The sequence below is a fragment of the Pleurotus ostreatus genome (genome assembly GCF_014466165.1).
Source record: "Pleurotus ostreatus strain PC9 chromosome Unknown scaffold_8, whole genome shotgun sequence".
In the NCBI taxonomy this organism is placed as follows: Eukaryota; Fungi; Basidiomycota; class Agaricomycetes; order Agaricales; family Pleurotaceae; genus Pleurotus; species Pleurotus ostreatus.
Window position 1 is genome coordinate 492,800 of NW_023503163.1, and position 22,368 is coordinate 515,167.

At 50.4% G+C, this 22,368-nt stretch overlaps 9 protein-coding genes across 9 annotated transcripts; 5 read left to right on the forward strand and 4 right to left on the reverse strand.

Annotated features, from left to right (window-relative positions):
* Nucleotides 1-35: 35 nt before the first annotated feature.
* On the reverse strand, nt 36-2,256 carry PC9H_010471 (uncharacterized protein; the record flags this gene model as incomplete). Its single annotated transcript, XM_036779964.1, has 23 exons — nt 36-65; nt 115-189; nt 247-377; nt 442-499; nt 561-623; nt 686-710; nt 766-866; nt 917-956; nt 1,011-1,026; nt 1,088-1,099; nt 1,159-1,183; nt 1,243-1,277; nt 1,330-1,355; nt 1,405-1,430; nt 1,491-1,508; nt 1,561-1,570; nt 1,598-1,688; nt 1,744-1,798; nt 1,862-1,885; nt 1,953-1,996; nt 2,054-2,064; nt 2,130-2,168; nt 2,228-2,256. The coding sequence occupies 23 exons, from the start codon at nt 2,254-2,256 to the stop codon at nt 36-38; spliced, it is 984 nt and encodes a 327-aa protein (XP_036627347.1).
* Nucleotides 2,257-3,635: 1,379 nt separating this feature from the next.
* PC9H_010472 (uncharacterized protein) lies at nt 3,636-4,523 on the reverse strand (the record flags this gene model as incomplete). The annotated part of the gene is made up of 1 exon (XM_036779965.1): nt 3,636-4,523. One exon carries the CDS (start codon nt 4,521-4,523, stop codon nt 3,636-3,638), a length of 888 nt encoding a protein of 295 aa, XP_036627348.1.
* A 237-nt stretch (nt 4,524-4,760) lies between these two features.
* PC9H_010473 (uncharacterized protein) lies at nt 4,761-6,146 on the forward strand (the record flags this gene model as incomplete). Its single annotated transcript, XM_036779966.1, has 8 exons — nt 4,761-4,844; nt 4,897-4,942; nt 4,998-5,086; nt 5,138-5,167; nt 5,222-5,286; nt 5,338-5,552; nt 5,595-5,633; nt 5,683-6,146. The coding sequence occupies 8 exons, from the start codon at nt 4,761-4,763 to the stop codon at nt 6,144-6,146; spliced, it is 1,032 nt and encodes a 343-aa protein (XP_036627349.1).
* A 214-nt stretch (nt 6,147-6,360) lies between these two features.
* On the forward strand, nt 6,361-9,977 carry PC9H_010474 (uncharacterized protein; the record flags this gene model as incomplete). The annotated part of the gene is made up of 14 exons (XM_036779967.1): nt 6,361-6,511; nt 6,560-6,930; nt 6,985-7,357; nt 7,409-7,467; nt 7,522-7,563; nt 7,615-7,761; nt 7,810-7,944; nt 7,992-8,038; nt 8,092-8,111; nt 8,164-8,266; nt 8,316-8,638; nt 8,690-8,859; nt 8,912-9,192; nt 9,245-9,977. 14 exons carry the CDS (start codon nt 6,361-6,363, stop codon nt 9,975-9,977), a joined length of 2,955 nt encoding a protein of 984 aa, XP_036627350.1.
* A 773-nt stretch (nt 9,978-10,750) lies between these two features.
* PC9H_010475 (uncharacterized protein) lies at nt 10,751-11,630 on the forward strand (the record flags this gene model as incomplete). The annotated part of the gene is made up of 5 exons (XM_036779968.1): nt 10,751-10,921; nt 10,983-11,176; nt 11,233-11,347; nt 11,406-11,500; nt 11,561-11,630. 5 exons carry the CDS (start codon nt 10,751-10,753, stop codon nt 11,628-11,630), a joined length of 645 nt encoding a protein of 214 aa, XP_036627351.1.
* Nucleotides 11,631-11,948: 318 nt separating this feature from the next.
* PC9H_010476 (uncharacterized protein) lies at nt 11,949-14,079 on the forward strand (the record flags this gene model as incomplete). Its single annotated transcript, XM_036779969.1, has 10 exons — nt 11,949-12,069; nt 12,119-12,262; nt 12,313-12,443; nt 12,496-12,527; nt 12,589-12,710; nt 12,768-12,788; nt 12,849-12,867; nt 12,928-13,467; nt 13,523-13,561; nt 13,629-14,079. 10 exons carry the CDS (start codon nt 11,949-11,951, stop codon nt 14,077-14,079), a joined length of 1,620 nt encoding a protein of 539 aa, XP_036627352.1.
* Nucleotides 14,080-14,539: 460 nt separating this feature from the next.
* PC9H_010477 (uncharacterized protein) lies at nt 14,540-16,927 on the reverse strand (the record flags this gene model as incomplete). Its single annotated transcript, XM_036779970.1, has 4 exons — nt 14,540-14,881; nt 14,934-15,035; nt 15,108-16,804; nt 16,861-16,927. The coding sequence occupies 4 exons, from the start codon at nt 16,925-16,927 to the stop codon at nt 14,540-14,542; spliced, it is 2,208 nt and encodes a 735-aa protein (XP_036627353.1).
* Nucleotides 16,928-17,196: 269 nt separating this feature from the next.
* PC9H_010478 (uncharacterized protein) lies at nt 17,197-18,763 on the forward strand (the record flags this gene model as incomplete). Its single annotated transcript, XM_036779971.1, has 4 exons — nt 17,197-17,396; nt 17,446-17,712; nt 17,768-17,866; nt 17,938-18,763. 4 exons carry the CDS (start codon nt 17,197-17,199, stop codon nt 18,761-18,763), a joined length of 1,392 nt encoding a protein of 463 aa, XP_036627354.1.
* Nucleotides 18,764-18,848: 85 nt separating this feature from the next.
* Nucleotides 18,849-21,009, reverse strand: PC9H_010479 (uncharacterized protein; the record flags this gene model as incomplete). Its single annotated transcript, XM_036779972.1, has 10 exons — nt 18,849-19,134; nt 19,191-19,342; nt 19,407-19,584; nt 19,641-19,760; nt 19,818-19,945; nt 20,002-20,153; nt 20,213-20,428; nt 20,482-20,511; nt 20,570-20,650; nt 20,709-21,009. The coding sequence occupies 10 exons, from the start codon at nt 21,007-21,009 to the stop codon at nt 18,849-18,851; spliced, it is 1,644 nt and encodes a 547-aa protein (XP_036627355.1).
* Nucleotides 21,010-22,368: the final 1,359 nt, after the last annotated feature.

Sequence of the window (22,368 nt, forward strand, 5' to 3'; positions counted from 1 at the left end):
GATACCGAGGTCTATCATGCACATCGAACGCCCCTTTAAGACGACGATATCTTGCCCTTCATAGTCTAAAATAGCGTATAAGATACGTACGGCCATTCGCGGGACGTGACTTACATTGCTATCATCGTCATCACGTAGGATGTCCCGCGCTGTATCGATTTGAATAGATATGTTCCTGGGCCTCGTACCCTAAAGGGTAGAAATTAGCCAGCGAGTCACACAAGAGTGACGAATTGCGCTGCACACCTTTGACATGCCGATAGCCTCCTCAGTTGTATTGGCGCCGGAGAGGTGGATGGTATTGGCGTCGTCATCCTGACCGACGCTGCGAAGGATACTTCGCGCATTGAGGGTGGCCAGGAAGGTGTTCGCGTACACTTCATATTTGCACGACATTAATAATGGATGCATCGAGAATGGAAGCATAGGGAATGGACGTACGTCGACCGATACAGAAGAAGAATGTGACGTAGATGAGGGTATCATCCCACACCAGGATCTATGAAGAAGGGTGGGATCAGTAGCTCGAAGATATGCACCACATGTATGAGGATGCTAACGGAAATGAGAGACCCGATGGCGAAGAGCGTGGTGAGCGAGCCGGTATTGATAGTGAAGATAATCTATTCAGATGGGATTAGCATCGCAACCTCAGGATGTGCCAATCAGAAAGGTCGGGCCTCACCAAGCGACTGATAATGGTGTTGGACCTAGTAACGGTGATGAGGGATTCCCATTTACACAGGATTCAAGCGAAATGCCTACTTTTTGTAACCGGTTCTGCGACGATAGAGCATGTAGACCAAGCAAATGGAGATGAAGAGATCGCCAACTGCGGCGAGGATGTTGACGGTCATTGAAAGTCCCTTGGATGAGGGGTAAGTAGACAATAGGCTATGTCAGAGAGTAGTCATACCTTGAGCGCAGTCAGTTCTCCGAAAGTCTTCATTTGCAGGCTAAGTAAGGGTAAGAAAATTGGGTATCGAGTGATACTCTAGAGGGGGACGTACGCCATGACAGTGAAGACTTGAATTCACGAAATTAGTCCACGATTGGAAAATCAACAGGTGCCAGTAATAGAACGTACCAACTGAGCAAACTAACGGAAGGGCAAGAAATCAGAATGTGTTGCGCACATCTAAAACGGAGCTATCTTACTGAATTCTGCCAGAACGAATGGGCCCTAGAGGAAAGGCAGTTTAGTCGCAGGTCCGACATGAGCACAAGAAGGGCAAGGCGTACAATGAGGCAAAGTACCCAAATCTTCTTGTTGCTCACTGGGAATTTGGCATGTAAGCAAGTGTCATCTTGGGGTGCGAGTGCACTCACGGCGCCAAATTCGATACGTCAGGTAACTAGTATTTTTCAGTGATTAATCACGCGTAGCGGAGACCAAAGACATACCTTTGGACGATGAAACCGATGAAACCCTAAATAGGACGGTTTTAGTCGCGTTCGGGGGATGGGACGTAGGTCGGTAAAAGACGTACGTTGAACAACACCTCAACCTTCACCAGCCGTCAACAAAATTGCGAAGCAAGTCACGAAGCAAGAGCTTACCAGGATACTCCTGTTAATGTGAATACCGAATCAGTACGACATCGGGGCTGGTGAAAGCGAGGCTACTCGCCAAACCATGTCCATGAGAGCCAATGGGTTAAAGTAGTTGGATATGACATAGTGGTATACTACGCGTATAACTTAGCAACAACAAAGCCAAAACGGAGGATGCAGCATGCGCACCTGTATGTGATATTAGCACTTGATGGGTCGTGTCGAAAATCCACACGGCTAAAACCTAAGACAGGTTGTTATGCAATGCGTATTGTATCCATAGACCGGGCGGAGTCCGAGGACTTACGAGGGCTCGGATATGTATAGGATCCTATCAGCAAAAAGGGGAAGGGGATTGTTAGCAACGATGAAGTATCTAGGGCAAGTGGCGGACTCACGCGACCGTAGTTGTTGTAATAGTAAAACGTTTGAATGGTCGACACTGAACACGCGTAAATAAGCAAAGTATTTTTGGGCCGGTGAATGTCGAACTACGCACCGCCATACAGCCTGGTTACCGAGAACGATTGGGTCAATCTGCTGCAAATCGAGGGCTCGGATGTGGGTATACATACGCTGACGCGAGAACACAGCCAATGAAGGCAGCTCCCATCCTAGAGGTATCGCATATGAGAAAACACGTCAATTGGCCTTGGCACGTAACGAAACGTACGAATTATGAATAACAATGCGGTCCGACATATTGACGTAGTGGTAGGGAAGAAGGTTATTCTTCATGGATCGCTGTTATAAATGCAGTCCGAAAAGAGAAACGCAGCTACACACCACAAAAATTTGAGACAAAAGCTGGTGACCGGTGACCGATGTGAGCTTATGTTCCGAACGATCTGAGACATCCCAATACGTACCTCCGAATCCCGTCCTATAGGCGCTCTTCAGAACTGGGTCACCTTGCGTGATGTCTTACTTCCAGCACGGCCTCCAGTGTTGAGCAGGCGTACGATGTGAGTGCAGGAAAGAAACCGGGGGGTGAAAAATGCTGAACGTGGGGAGAACATATAAGTCGCGCTAGCCGCGCCTTCGGGCTCTCGGGGTGAACGCGATTACAGGGGTGCTTTTCCATGAGAAGTAGCGACTTAGGGTCGAATTGATCACAAGTGCAAAGTTGGCGCGATGCGAGCGCTCCATGGAACTCCAAGTACTGTTTAGCCGAGTGTTCATATCACCCTTGGGAGCTTCGAAGGTCGAGAGGCAACTGCATTTTAGAGGAAAATGAAGCAACAAGACGAGAGAGGGATTTCTACTTCAATGGTACGCCCCTCAGTCGTCAGTTACGATGATTAGAACTTTAAAAACACATCAGAAAGGAGGGCGAACCTGGCCTGGCACCTTATGTCAGCGAAAATTTAGCTTGTTTTGTGTGCAACGCGCAACAGGGCCTGACAACAAAATTTCGGGGCTGGGAGCACTGGGGCTAGTGGCGAGACAGCAGATCTTCTCATGGTGTTTTTTTGAAATAACGTAGTTGAGCTTGCGCTTCCGAAGCCCCAGGGGAGCACTCGGCGTAGTTGAGGTTGACGGTGCAAGCGAGCACATAGGGTTAACGCAGACCTCTTCCACGGTTCTACCACATTCATAGGCATTGCTGGACGCGGCATCTACGTACTTACCTCAAGTGGCGCCAGCCGGGGGCGTGCTTATCCGCTATCTTTCCAGTGTGTGATCCGTACCTACCTTCATGTCCTTTTGGTAAAACGCGGATGTTCTTGAGTCTTGACGCTTGCTTTAGAGGTGAGTCAGGGTAGAACAGACGTTCTTCCCACAAATCTTGGCCAGCCCGGTAAGCGAATGGTCTGGCAGACTCTGGCTCACCGGTATGGGAAAATCAAGAGCCGGAAGTTTGTCCTCGATGCATACGATGCACAATTTGTAGTGAAGGGGAACCGGACTTGCGGTCATCGCATAAGAGGGAAGGATGTGAAGGTCAATTGCAAAGGTACTGATGCATTCGACAGATACGATGTGACAAAGTCATGGAAGTGAAATTAGTGACTAAACATCTAGCCTGCGACTGCGAAGGTTAGTAAAAGTTACATGGACAGACGCAAAAAAGCGCACCGTTATTTTTTAATAAATGGTATCTGGAAGCCTGAAACCAAGGCCCTGGCCCGATTCTGCGCCCCAAGTCCCGTCGCATTCGTCACTAGGTGAATATGCATGCCAAACATCTTCGGGTACGAATCTTGGTTCACTTCAATCTGGGGGAAGAAGCCCATGGCTGCCGGAGGTAAACCGAATGAGACTACACCGGATACGGCATTAGGGGAGTTGACGGAGGACGAAGCGGGGGGGAGGATGAATCCGGGGAAGTCTCGTATTCGAGGCAAGACAAAATCAACGAGTGTGCCGAGGAAATCGTACATCGCGGGGCCCTTGAGATCGACTTTGACCCCCACGGGAACTCCTGGTCGCAACCACCCACCGACTGACTTCCTGGCCTTCACAATCTGTATACCATCATTCGAATGCCTCCCCCCTCCTTGGTACGTTTCGCCCGTCAAAGCTCGTATGGCCATTATAGCCGGTAGCAAATTGTTCCTACTCCCGATTGCTTCCTTCACCATGGTATGAATCTGTATTCGCTCCAAACGAATAACGTCTTCGGGTGTGACCAATGGTGCAGGCTTCCTCCCAACCTGAGACCCGCCGACGGGGGGGTTGTACCGATTCCTCGCGTACGGGTCGTTCGGGTCGAAAGTTAAACGGATTTGCCGTTGTTTAGGCGGCGCAGCCTGGTGTACGTAGGTCATATACATGAGATCGTCTTGAAGCGTATTGTAGTAGTGGTCCATTATTCGACACGGCGCAATGTCGCGAACGAGGAGGTTTTTGACGTGTGGTTGAGGCAGCAGTGTTCGGGGATTTTTGCGAAGATTTTTGGTGACCGGCGGGGCGCGTCCGAAGCGCGTCACATTTCGTCTCGCCACTGCACCTGCTTGCGCGCTCATGTCCTGCAGTACTCGTCAAAACCCCCCCTCGTGCTTGACGTCCGTGAAAAAGGACTTACTGGATGAACGGAAGGAATGAGTAGTCGTAAGCGCTAAACTCTGAATAGAGTTTCCCGACAGGCGCCTATACGGTTACCTCTTTCACAGCCAGACGACCCAAATGCAATGAATTCTGCGCAGGACGCGTCCATTCAACATTTCTGACCATCCTTTGCCTTTCCTTTACACCATTCGACCATGGCGAATTCAACTCCTGGATCAAGGCCATCATCAACGGGTGGCACACGAGCTGTGGGAAGCTCAAGAACGTTAAATGACTATGTGAGCAGCTTCGCACCACAGATACAATATACTGAGCGGCCGCGGCCTGTAGCAACTTGGGGACTCGCTGGGGAAGGGTGCCTTTGGCCAGGTTTACAGTGTGTATATCACCCTGAGCGTTTGGGGCCCGTCGCGCTCATTGGACATGACTAGGGGCACTCAATTGGGCCACTGGCGAGACTGTCGCCATCAAGGAGATTCAGCTCAGCAATATTCCAAAGTCTGAGCTTGGAGAAATTATGGTGCGCGCCGTGAAATCTCGTCAGCTAGCTTGTATTAACCTTCCTTCGCAGTCCGAGATAGACCTTCTGAAGAATCTCAATGTGCGTCCTTGACCCGAGATTACTTAGGTGCACCACTCAGCATTACGTCCACAGCACCCGAACATCGTCAAGTACAAGGGGTTCGTAAAGACTCGCGAATACCTTTACATCATTCTCGAGTAAGTATATTGCCAGCACCCTGTCCTGCTTTCATTTCACCTTGAGCCCAGATTCTGCGAGAACGGGTCTCTGCATGGTATTCTGAAGCGATTCGGAAAGTTTCCCGAGAATCTAGTCGCGGTCTACATTGCACAGGTGCTGGAAGGGCTCGCGTATCTCCATGATCAGGGAGTTATTCACAGAGACATTAAAGGAGCTAACATCCTCACAAATAAAGATGGATGCGTTAAGCTGGCGGACTTTGGTGTGGCTACTGTAGGTGGAGGTGCGGGATTGGGGATCGGCGGCGGGGACGATGCGGGGTCAGGCGCCAGAGAAAACGCGGTTGTAGGCAGCCCGTACTGGAGTACGTACATCTCTGTTATCTCTGATCGTGTTAGACTGATAGTTCACAGTGGCCCCCGAGGTGATCGAGCAGCGCGGTGCAACAACGGCTTCGGATATTTGGTCTGTTGGATGCCTCGTCATCGAGCTCCTTCAAGGGCATCCGCCATATCACACCCTCTCTCCAATGCCAGCGCTGTTCCGAATCGTCCAGGATGATTGCCCGCCCATTCCCGAAGGTGCTTCAAATGTAGTCAAGGACTTTCTCTATGCATGCTTCCAGCGGGATGCTAATCTACGAGTCGGCGCACGACGTCTGCTCAAGCACGCCTGGATCGTTGGAGCACGGCGGGGGATGGGAGGACAGAACGTAGACGACCGCCTCGAGAAGACGAAGCGGGACTCCAGAGAGCATGCCGCCAAAACCGAGGATAAATTACTGAAGCCAGCCGGAAACTGGAACTACGATGAAGCCGTGCTGAAAGTCCAAGAATGGAATGAGGCGTTGAAATGTATGCTTTCGCCACGCGCGTAAACGATCTACTTTGTGGACAAGGCTGATATATCTTGATAAAGCACCGTCGCGACCGTCAAAGCACCCGTCACGCGCCCCTCCGCGCCCGGTTTCTCCAACACCGAGCCAAGCCCACCAGAGTCCTTCTGAATCGGTCCTTCTGTCAAGTTCAGCGAGTTCGTCCTCATCAGGCAATATGCAGCCATCCAATTCCGCATATAAATTGTCTCAGCCAATGATGAAAGCATCCAGTGGCATGAACCTTATGGGAGGGATAAATCTTGCCGAGAAGATCCAACCATCCTTCGTACTTCAGCCACCCGAAGAACAAACAGATAATTGGGACGACGACTTTGAGGAAGGTATCTCATTCAGCAAGCTTCAAGGTGAGCGCAAGCAACTATGTTTTCGTAATACTCATGTGTACACCCAAGCACTCGAACGCACTTCAGTCGAGGATGAGAAATCGCAGCCTTCGTCAACTCGTCAACCCTCTTATCTAGGGTTACCACCTCGCCCTCCGCACGCCCTGTCTCCCCAACTTCTTTCTTCCGAACCTGAGCCAGAAGACAATGCCCAGACAATCAAACCCAACCGAAGCCCCGGCATGAATGTAGTCCCCTTGCCAGTTGCAAAGGCACCTCGCGCAGACATGAGCGTCATACTGGAGGATTCGACTTTCAATAGCAATACCTCGAGCACCATGGGCAGCGTCACTGGGATCGAGAGTGATACCGAGGACTATTCGGATCTTGGCCTCGACGAAGATGAGGAGAAGTTACAGGAAAAGGTAAAGGACTTCAAGGTGAGCATTGATAAGTAACGTCTCTTCTAACAGCAGGGTCTCAAGATGATTTAGAAGAAGAACTCTTCGCGCCGGGGACTGTTCCATCCCGATGACATTAAGACCTATGGTATCAATAATGTATCTCCTGGGCCTCTATCCGCACCGCTCCCTTCACTTGAACGTAAACCCTCACGGCCGAGTCTTTCGCAGATTCCCTCCCACCCTTCACATGGACCAGCGTCTGCTCGGGCGACGTCATCACACTCACGCTCTTCATCTCACATGGGCTCATTCGCCAATGGAGGCGGCAGCGGCCCAAGCAGTGAAGCTGGGTCAATGGGTCGGGGTGAAGGACGGAGGCAGCACGAGATGGGTGTATTCGGGAAGTATGCAGAAGATGAGGAAGAAGACTATGAAGATGTGTTTGGCAAGGCTAATAGCACTGGTGTGTTCTAATTTGCTCATGTGATCATTGAGTGTGACTTACTGCTCCCAGCCGCCGAACATGTAATGCAGACGCTGCAGCTCAATACCCGATTGTCTAACAAGTCTTGGGTAAGAACTTCTGTAGACTCAACCGCCACTGTTTGTCCTGACCGTTTGTACCAGCTTGGTGACGAGGATTCTGACGAAGAAGATCCCTTTGCTGAGGTTTGCCGCATTGTTCCCACCTCTACCTTAACGCTCAACCTAGAGTTGTAGATTGACGAAGGCTTCGCTGAGGACGATTTGGAAGCCAACCTCCAGCGCGATAAACATGCACGGCTCTGCAATGCGGTAAACCAATTAATCGATGAGCTCTCGCCCTCGGCTCCGGACTTCCAGTTGAGAGATGCCTGCGATCAGCTGGTGAGTTGACATTTAATCTATGGACCTGGTTTCCTGAGGACTTTATAGATCAATATCATGACGGATACTCCAGAGATGCAAGTGCAATTCGTAGCGTCGCACGGTATGCTCGCAATACTGGAAGTACTTGAAGGAAGATGTTCCAGAGAGTTGATTATGAAGCTCCTGCATGTAATTAATATGGTGAGAGAAGCGAGTCAAACCGGTGGATCAGCTCTGACTCCGCGTAGCTCGTCAACGAAGATGTCGGTTTCTTGGAGAGTTTCTGCTTGATTGGGTAAGTGGTTGCATTTACCTCCCAGTGGCACGTTAGCTGATATGCTTAATAAGTGGCATCCCTGTGATGATGGGTATGTTCCCAGTGCTACCAGCTTCTATATGAACGTGCTTGACTAGTTGTAGGTTTCACATCAAAGAAGTACTCCGCCGAATGTCGACTAGAAGCCTCACATTTCATCCGACTCCTGTGTCACACTTCTGTTCTAACTCTACAGATGTTTATTGCGTACGCCGATAGTCTATCCTTTAGTTGTCGATACTAACACAACTTCCAGGTGCCGAGGACTGAAAGTCCTTGTTGACCTCCTGGATGAGGATTACAATGAACAAACTGATCTGGTGGTGCATGCCCTGAACGGAATCGGGAGCGTCTTCGAACTCCAAAGTCCCACTACGAAGAATGACTTCTGTCGCATGTTCATCCGGGATGGTCTATTAGATCCTTTGTCAGCTGCTCTTCTCAATGTAATGGGCAGCCGAGAAGGTTCAGCCGCCGAAATGAAATTGAAGATCATCCAAATTCTGTTGGTCTTTTCACAGGTCTCCCAGTCGGATATACACGTTCGTAATGCGATGGGGACACGAAAGATCATACGCAGTGAGTATTGAAACTAGTTTCCATTGGTGATTTGGTGCCAAACTCGTTTAGGACTATTGCGTGCCTGCGAATTGTTGGAACCCGACTGTCTTGTCCTCATGCTCAAGGCTGTCAAGCACTTGTCCATGAACGTCACCCTATTGGATGTCCTGCAGAATGCCAACGCCATAGAAATCCTGACTCGCATCTTGGACGAACAAAGCGCGGGTGCGCATAGTGCAGTAAGTAGAAGCCAACCTTAATCTAATCATCCCCGCTGATAGAACGCGACAGGAAATGGCAAATCACATCTTCCAAACATGCTACAATCTGTGCAGGCTCAACAAATCACGGCAAGAAGAAGCTGCCCAGGCAGGCATCATACCCTGCTTGAGACGAGTCATCGAGACGAGCTCCCCGCTGAAGCAATTCGCTTTACCAATTCTTTGTGATCTTGCCAGCGCTGGGAAGAGCTGCCGTATGCTATTGTGGCAGCAAGATGGATTAGGAATGTACCTAAAGTTGTTGGACGACCCATATTTCCAAGTCAGCGCGCTCGAGGCTATCGTTTCGTGGTATGCAAATCCTCTTATGATTTGTCCGATGACTGAATAGTGTGGTGAATAGGCTGCAAGACGAACCTGCCCGAATAGAAGACGAGCTAGTCAAACCCGAAGCTGTAGAAGCCATCCTAAAATGTTTCGTATCGTCCAAGGCGAACTCGTTTGAGAACCTCCTTGAACCGTTTTTAAAGTTGACCCGCCTCTCTTCATCCCTCGCCAACCTCCTCGCCAAATCTACAGCATTCTTCAACCGTATCATTGATCGTCTAAGCCATCACAGCAAAGCTGTTGTTCGGCGTAATTTACTGCGAATTCTCAAGGGAGTATGTGATGTTCACCCCAACCGCGGGGCGATAGTAGAGAGATATGGACTGTACGAAGTGGTTGAGCGGTTGAGTCGCACGGATGGTGCAGTGCTGGTCAGAGAGTTGGCCAGGGAGATCATTCCCTCCATTCGGCCGGCACTACGGCCTGCGGCAAAGAAGAGCGGGAGCGGAGGACGAGAGAAGGGCGTACGAGCCGATGTGCTACGAGCGTCATCAAGGGATGGCCTTACCCCGAAGAAGATGAGGCGAACGGCATCGGAGACCTCCGCCTCGCCATTCGAATCAGCCAGCCCTGCCATACGATCCACTAGTGGTGGACCTACTATGTCGAATGCAACAAGGATGGTGCCGTCGGGAGTCCATACTAGTTCTAGTCGGATGAATACGTCTCGACAGCGACTAGACGAGATCCTTTGGCAGACAGAATATTCGACGCCTATGAATGGTAGCAACTCACGGCGGCAAAGGTGACATTTTAATGTATTATTCCCTTTTCCTAGGTTCCTCGTCGCGCACACTTGCTTTCGTTTGCCATCCCGCATTTGTACTTGATACATGTCCAACACTCCTTAATAGTCATATTTCTAGTAATATTGTAACTACTTTCTTTATGCACCTGGAGCCGGCAACACGGTTGATCAAGTTCAGCTCTCACTCGCCTACGCTAGGACAGACATCGCGAGAGAGGAATCCCACCGGAGATTACACGACTGAACTATAGAAGATGTAACGTTAATGGTTACCCACAGTTAGTGGGTCGTCAGCAATCGTTCAGCCATCAATGTTTTGACGCGAACGTCTAATGCTGACATATTGGCTTATGAAGCAAGTACGAAGAACGTTGATCTCCCTGCTGCAGTGTCATCATATTCACGTCAGCTTATTGTAGATTCGTCCATAACCCGTAGCCATGGCCATGGCCAAGAGTAACTCTAGGTGATTCCACGGCATTAATTGACAGCGAAAGAGGAATTACAGTGATAACATGATGAGGCAATGGTGGCGCTCCCATACCGGTTGTCATCACCGATAGCCGACCGTGTTCTCGGTGGTCATGGGTCATGACAATCTACAAAGTCGACCGTACACTATGTTTAGTTTCTAGAAACACCAAGACTCTGGATTATATCCTCGGATGTCAGTCTAGGGTTTAAATATTGCTCAGTTCTTGATGAAAGGGACATTATTCCCCTCCCCAGCCTCGAGATTCCTTGACTAGCATCAAGATCCAACACCCAACGACCATGGTCTTGAAACTCTACGGATCGCCCGTCTCGACTTGCACCAAGAGGGTAGCAACCGTGCTGATCGAGTTGAATGTGCCCTTTGAGCTCGTGCCGATCGATTTGAGGAAAGGAGAACAGAAGACACCCCAATTCTTGGAGAAGCAACCTTTTGGAAAGGTGCCTTACATCGTGAGTGATGCGACCGCTCGATCGACTAGCAGACGACGATGTTGATTGGCGATACTCGAAGGACGATGATGGATTCATCTTATACGAGAGCCGTGCTATTTCCCGCTATCTTGCGACCAAATACAGCGGTCAGGGAACGCAATTGATTCCAAAGGACCTGCAGGCTTGGGCGAAGTTCGAACAAGCTGCCTCTGTTGAGATCTGTAACTTCGATCCATATGCCTCCGGAGTTGTGATCGAAAAATATTTCAAGCCGTAGGCCAGCTCCCCTTACCTGACAGTCACCGTTTTGTCTGACCGACGATCCTCAGCATCTTTGGGCAGACCCCAGACGAAGCGCAAGCAAAAGATTTGACCGAGAAATTGAATGCAAATCTCGATACCTACGATCTCATCTTGAGCAAGCAGAAATTCCTTGGAGGCGATGTGAGTCGCGAGTTGAATGTCCTGGCATCAAAACCTTTACCTCAATACATCAAACTAGGAATTCACTCTAGCAGACCTTTTCCATCTCCCCTTCGGCGCGCTGTTGCCTCCGTCTGGTGTGAATGCCTTACAGGAGAGGCCAAATGCCAACAGGCGAGTCACCCTCCTCAACATCGGCATTACTCTTTCTAGGCACTGACGGGATAGCACTAGGTGGTTCGAAGCTATCTCTTCTCGCCCATCTTGGCAAGCTGTCAAAGACGGGGTGAAAAGCACCGCTTGATTAATTGGGGTGAACAGTAGGAAATGACTAATTTGCAATCGAGCTCTTGCGTAAATCTTGAAATGTATCAAATTTCTCACTTTATGTAAACGCTGTACATACCTGTGGAATGTGGCCCTTGGGCCTAGTTTCAGTGGTGACATTGCACGTTTAACTTTCTGCGGAGGTTCTACTTAGGTTCCAACTTCCAACCCGACGTGTAAGCGCCTAAGAGACGCTCAAGCGATTATAATAAATGCGATCATGGAGTCAACCAGTTGATTCTGTGGCATAAGGTAGTTCAGTACAGATTCCTTCGCTCTCTTCTTTATTCTCACCATGCTGTTCCTGCAGTTGCTGAGTCTGCTAGTTGCGCCTGCCCAGATACTGGGGCATAAGGCCTATCCTGACCGTATCGCCGGCGCTGACGGCACTGGCACAAGCAAATGCCCGTCTTCCGGTGAGTTGCCTGGACGGTTGCATCAAATCGAGCTAAACGGCTCGTTTAGATGAGAACCTCCACGACAAGCAGTATGCCCTGAAACTCGGCAGGAGGGTTAGCAATGCCACTCCGCCGCCGCTTGAAATCGAACCTCTAATCGTTTCCGGTGCGATCACTAACCGCGCCGACCTAGTGTTCTTCTCCGATGGCTGTATGTTCATTTTACTTGTTGAGCACCCACAGACTTACTGTTCTTGTCAGATTTGCCAGAGGAGCGTGGCAAATTTATTGATGATGCTATGCGTCTTGCCCAAGATATCTCCGCAAATCAGACATTTTACACCGTCAAGCCATTGTTGAATTTCTGGGCTGCATTCTCGCCCAGCAACGAGGTACTATCAGTAAATACATATTCCCGGAGTTTTGCTGACGTCTGGTTCGCAGAGTGGTATCGGCGTAGGGGGGAAGCCAAAGGAGTATGCTCACATTTGAATTTCCCGTTCATACAGCCTCTGATCCCACCGCCTTGCTATGTAGCACGCCCTTCGGGCTCTATCGCGACGGCACTGAGCTTCGTGCAGTGTACTACTCAAAGGAAGACGTCGCTTTGGCCGCCTGCGGCTCGCTGGGCGATCAATGCGACTACGCGATTCTCCTCGGTTCGCCGCCCTAAGTTTACTTGCTGTGAAATCGAATCTCACCCATTTATCGTCTAGGCAACGATCCATTGTACGGAGGTATGTACATTCAGTTCATCATCGTACACGATTTGTACTCATACACATTATCTTACACAGGATTAGGCGGACAGTTCACGTGAGAATATCTGCGCAAGTTTGCGTCTGGAATCCACATGGCTTACTTCGAATAACACAGCGTTATCACTTCTTCTCTCGCCAACGGGCCGCTCGTCCTCCGCCATGAACTTGGGCACTCCATTATCGAAGTAGGCGAAGAATATGATGGCGGTTTCGCATATTTCGGTCCCAACGCTGCTGATACCGCCGACGAGCCGCTTCCGTGGGCACACTGGCTAACCAAACCAGAAGCAAACGGCACGGCCCGCCCAGAGCGCTCTGTCATGCCCTTCCAAGTTTACCCATGGACCATTCTCAACACCACAGCGCCGTGGGTTCTGAACTTTACTTCCTCAGGATCATTTTCCAGACATTTGATACGTTTCTCTTTGTCTGGCTTACCGGAAGCGAGTGATTTGAAAGTTGAGCTTGATGGCATCGATTTGGGCTGGGTGCCGAAAGAAGATATCGGCGTCGACCGGTGGCATTATGACATCTATCGAGATGAACCGTTATCGGGTGGTACACATCAAGTAGCATTCACTCTTGTCAACAAGGATAGGGAGGGCGTTGCACAGCTATGCAGCGCCGAAGGTTTAGAATTTGGGAACGAAGACGAGTGAGTGATCATCGGGCGCAATTGTCCCCTGTTGATGTCAATACACGTATCGTAGATTCAACGCCACACCCGGATTTTATGGGGCCTTTCCTACGTGCGTCACTCCCTTGTTCCAAAGTCTTTGTTTCGGGGTTGCTGACTCCGGTTCGCATCTATCGCAGATATTCTGACCAAAACCGAACGAGCTACCGACCCACGAACGAGGACTGCCTCATGCGTGTGGTGACTGCTACGAACTTCTGCAAGGCCTGCATCGAGGGGCTATGGCTTGCCCTCCTTCAAGATATCAATCTCATCGATAACACCACACAAGCCTGCGTCACCGCCGATAATGGAACATTCATAACCTTGGGCGTGCAGTTGGTTCCTGTCGGGCAATTTAGAGAAGCACCTTCACCAACGGCAGAAACCTACGAGATCATGTGGCAAAAAGATGGCCGTATTCTAGAAAGCTTTACGAACAAGACATCAGTTCGCCTTGATGACTCCAGTGACGCCCTGGGGAACTATAGTGTTGCAGTCCGATTCATCACGGAGGAAGTGCGCGTAGATCCAAAGGAACATCTGCGTGATACAGCAAATTTCGAGGTGACGAAAAAGTGTGGCGCGTGAGGTTGAGCATGGAGGATGGTAAAAGAAGTAGGTAATATCTATCAAGATAATGGTACAGTATTGTAGTGAGTGCGCCCGTTGAGAGGATTCCCGATAAGTAGCCGAATTGTATGCTATTGCTGGTGAGATGAAAGGGGATAGGAATGGAGGTAACCTCACGGCAATACCTATACTTTGAATGCAAGAGAAAACGAAAAACGTAACGAATAAAAAGTACAAAGCATGGGTTGAGATACGAATACCTTTAACGAGTGTAGAGAAGCGCGGATAACGGGGAAGGACACATGAATAGTTGAGTTCCATAAAAAGGGCGAATTCCAGAGACGATAAATGAGTGGATGTGTGCTGGATGGTATAACCGAGAATATGGATATAAGCAGAGCAGAATGTCGAAACTGATAGACCTCATAGACAAGAAGGCTGACATCCAGAGAGAGGCCAAAGAAAGATGGCGTCCGCACTACATGATAACACATTTGCAACAACCGGCGCCACCGTCCTCTTCCTTTTCCAATTGGGCATGCGATGGTTGCAATGGTATTGACTGCGGAGGCTTCACATTCCCGGCAGAAGCAGAGATATCGTTTGCAGGTAGATAATGTGAAAATGGCGGGGGCGTTTCCAGATTCCGCCGAAGAGGCCTAATGCGGACTGGTTCGCTGGTTTTGACTTTGTCTGCGTCAGCTGGCTTATCTTCTTTCTCGTCTTCTTCCACTGGTGGGCGTCCGAATTCGTCCATAGAAATATCTTCGCCGCGCGGTGGTCGATATTTGGAATGGTCGTAGCCGAATGTACCAGGAGCCTACGGCGTGTTCGGTGAGTGACAGATCAGGAAAAGAAGGTTGTATACATACTGGAGCAACAGGGTCTTCTTGCTGTTTGGCTCGAGGACTTCCATCTGCCTGTTCGTAGTGATCGTCGAGCCCTTTCTTCCGAGCCACGACGGGCAATACAACCTAACGTGATACGAAAGCATAAGTGAACAAGACCCAACAGTTAGTTGTCGAGCGGGAGATGGGGATAGGTACCTCATCCCAGTTGCCCGTTTTTGGTTTAGGTTGTGTCCATGTCGGTATTGCGTCTTTTAACAAACCTTCGTCTCCAGACGGCGTGGGATAATAAGCAACGCTTCTTCGACTCTCCTCTTCCTCTCTCTGTTGCTTTGCGGCAAGCGCCTTGGCACGAGTCCTTGCACTTGCACTGGGAGGCTTCTTTGCACTTGTAGGGCTCTTTGCACGCGTTTTGCCGTGTTGAGATGTAGATGAAGTGGGTGTGGGGCGATTCTGCTGCGAAGAAGAAGCGGTAGGCAACGCGGTCGTTGTGATGGAAAGAGGCTCTGAAGCACCGCGCTGAAGGGGTGGCGCGTGAGGTGTTGACGACTCGGAGGATTTTCGCGGACCAGAAGGCGTTGGTATTCGTGAAGGATGATTCTGAGTACGGGATATAGGCCGAGAGAAGTTGGTTGGCGTAGTACTGCGGTGGTTCGTTGGCGTCGGGGCAGTCATCGTTGATATGTTGCCAAAATCGTCGTCCCGGTCATACTGCGCAATGATATCATCCGTCTCTGTATCACTACCTCTGTCGTCGTCGTTGTACACGCCATCATCATCGAGGTCCGTGGGCGGGTGCTCGTCCATCACTCTAGCAACCTCTCGCGCCCGCTCGTCATCCAGGTACAAGCTCTCCCTACCATCTCCCAATATCCCAGAAACGCTATCAGCCCTTTTCCTTCTCCGAGGCCGATCTCGCCGTCCATCGCCGTTCACCGTTGCCTCCATGCCATTACCTACGATACGGTTGGGAACACCCCGTAAGCTAGCGATAGGATCAACCTTTTGCTTGATAGTGTGGCCGTAGTTAGCAATCTCCAGCATTTCCATTCGCTTAGCAACTCTGAGCTCGCCGACGCCTCCGTTCCGTGAAACCTCCCCGCGATACCAATGTTCGAAAGGACGTTCTTCCGACTCGCTGGACATACGTGAGGGTGATGGATCACGGTCAACAGAGTCTCTGCTCATGCCATACACGGGGTGGTAGGTGTTAGACGTAATTGAACTTGTCGTGAAGGGGGGTGCCTCATTGAGTAAACCAGAGCCTTGCCGTGATGGGACTGCAATCGAAGAGGTGTCAGAACGTGCAGTAGGCGGAGGACGCATTTCATGCACGGGATAGAGATCAGACGATGGTGTTGAAGCGTGATTATACCCATTTACTCCCCGGTGCTGGGGAGGCAGCTGATGACTTGCAGCACTTGCAGTACGCACACGTGGTTGGGGTATGCGAGTAGGTTTCAAATCGGCGTTTTTGGTTGAAAAAGCAGGAGACACCGTTCGGCTCGAGTCAGGCGGGGTAGGCGATTTCGTGCCGTTGATTCTTGAAGCTGGTCCATTGCCATTTACTCGCCGGTTCTTCGGTTGATCTGAGGCGTAAGGCTGAGAATACGTTCGTGTCCGCTGAGGATGACCTGACTGGGTTGAAGAAGTTGAAGTAGAAGCCGCGTGCGCAGAGCTCTGCATACCGCGGTCAAATTGGTATCGGGGTTGACCTTCAGCGATAGTGTGGTTAGTCATCGGCCGAGAATCGTATCCTTTTCCTGAGGTGAATGCACTTCGGGTGTCGCGAGAATCTAGGGTATTAACTGGCGTTGCACTCGGCCCTTCGTCTAGCGAGGATATGGAGACTGCAGACATGCGTTTGGCCAGTGTCCGACTCTCACTTTCAAGACCTAAAATCAAGGGTTTATCTTCGAATATATATAGAGTACGAGCAGGAGGCACATACGTTTCCTCAGAGCAGGGACGATGGTCTCGTCCCATGACGGACCAGGTATCCTCGCTGATTGGGTCATGGTCGCCATTCCGTCGAGCGCACCGCGAAGAGGTCGATATGGCTCACAGCGAGCTCGAAGCCGGACTCGCGGCGGTGGAGATGGTGGAAATGGTGAAAAGTCCCCTCGCTATAATGTGCGAAGGGAAAGAGCTGGACCGATTGGCGGGGGATGCCCAATGCTGCCACCCAGGGTCCAGCACCCGTGCGAACCTTAACCACAGGGCGCCAATGGAATATTTGCTTCAAGCTCTCCAGAAGCAAACTCCAAATCACTGACCTTTCGACGAGATGGCGCCGGACGAACTCATCGACTCTCATGTGTCCTTGGTACAGTGCACTCGCGCTGTAGATGCCCTCATAGCACATGAATCTAAGGCCGAAGAAGCTCGCAATGAAAATGAACTCTTGCCAGGCAAAGAGCAAAATGTCTGGCTCGTTGTAACGGTTAAAAAAATGGCGCCTTCGCACAAGATAAAGCCAGTGAAAATGTATGTGGTGTGAACGTTTCGTGAAGACGAGTGCTGATCTCCACCCTAGTCCAATTAAACATCCAATAGTGGATCCTAGGACGACACCTATATGTTTAATTACGAAGGACCCGCAGCGGGAGTATAAGGACTTGTTGGAAGAGAAGGGGATCAAGTTCATATCAAGGGTGGTAGGAATATCAAAACTTAAAGGCAAATTCAAGCCGTACGAGGCGCGCCGGATGCTGCTCAAAGAAAACGGGATGTTTCTCGCGGACGACAGGATAATACCTATATTGCCTAACTTACTAGGTTCCAAATGGTTTCAGGCCAAAAAGTACGCAAATCCGCCTACTCTCCACTATCACCGGTGTATTGATATCTGAAATTAGGCAACCTATCCCCGTCTCACTTGCGCGTAAAGACCTGAAAGGCGAGCTGGAGCGAGCCATCTCATCCACTTACATGCATCAGAATCAAGGGACCTGCACGTACGTTTATCTACTCAATTGCCTGTCTCCTCGACTCACCCTGCACGCCCATCTATTCTTTTATACCTCAGATCAATCAAAGTAGGCACCCTGTCCCAAAAGCCCACTCAGATCCTCGCCAACATCAAAACCGCATTACCCGCCGTCATCAGCGCTATCAAAGATGGCTGGGATAATATTCAAAGCCTGCACATCAAGACCAACTCGAGCGTCAGCCTCCCAATATGGTCGTGTAGTCTAGATGATGAGAGTGGCGGTCGGTGGGATGGCCTGATCGCTGATGCTGAGGCACTGTCGGAGGGTGAGGTTGACGGGTCCGAGGATGGTGGGTCTGATGAAGAAGCGGCGGAGGAAGTGGAGGATAAGGGAAAGAAGGGAAAGAAACGTGTGGCGGCCGAGGTTGTGGATACCCCGAAGAAGAAGGCGAAAGGGTCGGAGGGTCAAAGCGTCTCCGCGAAGTCCCCTCCGAAAGCTATCTCGAAAAGCAAGACGTCCAAGAAAGCCGACAAAATTCCTACTAACCCTTCAGTCGTACCTGCTCCCAGTAGCAAATCCTCAAAAGCAAACCAACCTGCATCATCACTGGCGAGCGCACTCACCCCCACGAAATCACCAAAACCCGTCAAGGATAAGGCAGCCAAACCCACTCCAACCTCCCTCACCTCTAGCGCCAATTCCGCGAGACCCACGAAGTCGCAGCCCGAGAAACCGTCCAAACTATCCAAGAAGGAGAAGACCGCTGCTCCCGCCCCGCCCCCGCCTTCCATAAAACCCGAAGAGTTGAAGAAGAAACGACTTGCGGAGGCAATTGTGAAGAAAAAAGCAAAGACCGTGGCGTTGAAAGCCTCAAAGAGTGTCAAGGCAGCGCTACTCGGTAGAAAGGTAGCAAAGTCATAGTCTCATCTAGTTACTGGTGCAATTACGGTCAACAATAATTGTTGTATTACATCTGCGGGTCTGAGAACAAATGAGACGAGATCGCTCAACACTGCTGATTGACATATTTGTTGGTGTAGATGTACTCGCAGACCTCCCTTTCTTTCTGCGGCTCTGTTTCCACGAAGATTCCGCTTCGCGTCGTCTCGTTCTTTGGGTTTTGTCGGAGTACCATCCGCTCTCTGCCTGCCGTAGTATATGCAGGCCACGTCGGCGAATGCCCTAACTTTTGAGTATTGGGGTCCCCCGTCCGCACAAACGAAAGCCAGTAGGACACGAGTTCCTCTGAGAACGCGGTTTCAACGGGGGTGAACTTCACAGGTCCACGAGGGCTAAAGAGTATTTGGTTGGCCGTTGTCCTGCGGGGGTAGTATATAAGAGTACTCACTTTGTCGTGGCAGATTTGAAGAGGATATAATTCTCGCTTGAGTGCCCCACATAGTTGGGTCCGGAGTTATAAGGAGAGTTAGGTTCCGTCTGATCGTACCGATACGTCCAAGCCTTGGGTTGGATGGAAGACGCGGACCCCATTAGAACTCGCTGACGAATAAATATGTGAGATCAACGACGGGGGGGACGAGACCTGCCAATTGTAGGGACTCACGCTGCATCTGAACTGGGAGTCACCGACGACTCTTCGGATGCGGTGCTCTTCACTCTGGAAGTCCTCAGCAGGATACAGAGCGAAGATGTCCTCGATATCCTGGTCAGTCAGACGTGGCCAGTTGCCCCTCAAGGAGCTGTGGCTGGTATACGGACCAACGCTGTCATTGGTAGTGGCTCTGCCAAACGTGTCAGGCGATTTACACAACAGATCAATAGCGACAGCAAAGCTCACCCAACGATAAGCGGGACTTTGGTGAAACGGCCGGCCAGGAATGATTCCGTAGGATATTCAGTAAAAAGTTGACCGTCCAAAACGGGTGCCAGTTGGGTATTAATCGGGTGAGAACCAGTGCTGTTGTAGACGTTAACCGTCGCGAAGGGATGTCAAGGCAGGGAATAAAGAACATACTGGTTGGTGGCAACACTATGGTATGCCGCTAGGAGTCGGAACGCATCCACGGACCGAAGGCAACCCATCGTAGCCAGTATCGTCGACCTTCTGCATCCAACGTGGGTCACGATGTAGTCAAACAACGGCTACAAAATACATCAGTCTCATACATAGTACTGAGGCTCTGCCAGAAAAGGATCACCTCCATCTGCTGAGGGAAGGCCATAGGAGCCCTCCATGTACTTTGAGCAATCGCCCGGTTGAAGTGTTTGTTTGGTTGGTGAGATACCAGATGAAGCATAACAGAATTCCCCCCAGCGCTTTGACCATTGATGGTGATTTGATTCGGGTCGCCTATTATTAAAGGGGGGTAAACAGGCAAGCCGATAGCGCGTGCAAAATAAATCACTGACCACCAAAGTTGTTGATGAACTTCTTGACCCAATTAAGGGCTTCGATCTGATCTTTGAACCCAGCGTTGAGATCACCATAGAGCGGATCGTCGAAGGTCGGCGTCGCCAGGAAGCCAAAGACCGCGAGTCGGTATGACACGCTTACAATGACTACGTTAGGATTGCGATCGACCCATTCATCGAACGGCCAATGGGCGGGAGTTCCATCGATGTATCCTGATATGATGGGTGGTAAGTCTAGACAGGATACCTGCCACACGTGAACGAACCTCCGCCATGAATATAGAAGAGGACAGGGACTAAGCAGAATAGAAGTAATCAGAAATTAGAACGTTCATCTCAAAGAAGATCGCCTACGATTATCTCCTTTTTTGGCCCCAACGGGGGCCCATATGTTAACTTTAAGGCAGTCTTCGTCCCCCACACGATTGCCTGCGTCTAGCGTTGCGTAGGTGAATTACCGGTTGACCGGAGGGGGAGAGATGGTGAGGCATACCGTCTAAACGATGCTGCCCCGGGATGCATGGTGCCGGGTTATTGGTGGCGTCCACGACATTGCCCCTAGTTTCTAGAGACACTCGATGCGTGTTCAAAGGAGCAGGTGCGCGAAATCGTCTACGCCCAACTGGTGGTTCAGCGTATGGAATGCCCAGAAAGGCATTCGTATTGGGATATGTTTGTTTGCCCAGATATCTGGCGTAACCCAGGTTCACGACCCGGTCTTTGCTCGAAGGCAAGATAGACGCTAGGACTGACAAGGACGTCGCCAGAGCGAAATACAACATGGAGAGTCGCATTTTGGGGCTGGGTGAAGCTGATAGGAATATATTTCGTTTATATACCGTCGCTCAAGGTTCAGGACCGCGTCAAGCGAGGCTAATGGAATCATCGTTGAAATCACAAGGACTATCAAGTTCAACAAATAATCAAGACAGAAAGTACTCGAGTTTGGGAGAAGGCTCACAAAATTGATGAAAGTTTAGCTTCATACCAGTAGTATGTCACATTTTGCATGTGGAACATTCATCGAGTCGCCGCAAGGTCGTGTTAGTTGATTTATTGTCGTATTCAGCGGCCTCGCAGTCGACGACTTCTGATAACGCCGCCCAAAGTTCTCTGGCATGCTGAAGGCTTCAACACGCGGGGAATAAGACGGAAAGGGTCTATTGTTTGGCTGAGAAGGCTTCAGTTTGTATGAACAAACATCATTATGCCTCTCACCGTAGATCATCATCGAGCATCATCCTGCCTGAACGAACTCAACGGATGGGCTGGAGGTGCCGTAGAATTACTGGTAAGTAGATCTGACTTGACAGAATAGTTGCTGTTGAACTATTTTCCCTCTAGGAACCACGGAATTATCCAGTCCGTCCCTCCATCATGTCCGTTTCGCCGACACGGGTAGCACATGGCGAGGCCGCATCGTCACTTCTGAAATCCCGCGGGTGCAATTCTCGACATGGAATCCCTTTGCAGTCTAGCCGGACCCCCAAAACATAACAATGCTAGCTAGTGTTTGGCTCATTACCGTGACAATGGGAGATTCTGGCCTTTCCGAGATACTCGATTCCAGAGGGTACAACGCTCCTGGCCTCGTTGGCCCTTGTTTTCCAAGCTTCTCCGCGGCTGAAAAAATCTAGATGACGCTTCCAAGCAAGCTGCTACTGGAGTTGCGCTTACGAGACACCTTGTTCTGCCTGGTTTGCTTTTGGTTTGCTCTGGTTCATGATGAGCGGTCAGCATAGGTCCCAACAATGTCAACGGTACGTTCACTCTCGACACGCCCAAAACACTCCCATGTATTTGACGGGCCCACCGCGGCGATTTCATCCCAAGTGCCTTGTTCTTGTTCGCTCTTTTGGCAAGCCGTAATCAGCACAGGTGATCGACATGATACCGAAATCCAATTCAAGTTGACACACCCGACTCTCTTTGCACTGATAGCAGGACACACGCCAGGCCTGGTGGCCAGTCGGAACTTAGGTGGCTCAACAGCCCGAGTAGTCTATGTACAATGCATGACAGCACGCAAACTGAATTCTTATCTAGACCACTTGAGAGGTGTTAATGGGGCAGGAGTCGGGACCTGCCGGCCCTCCCACACGCCTCCTTGTCTCGTAGGATGTCGTACACATATAAACTAGAATTCGCTGATA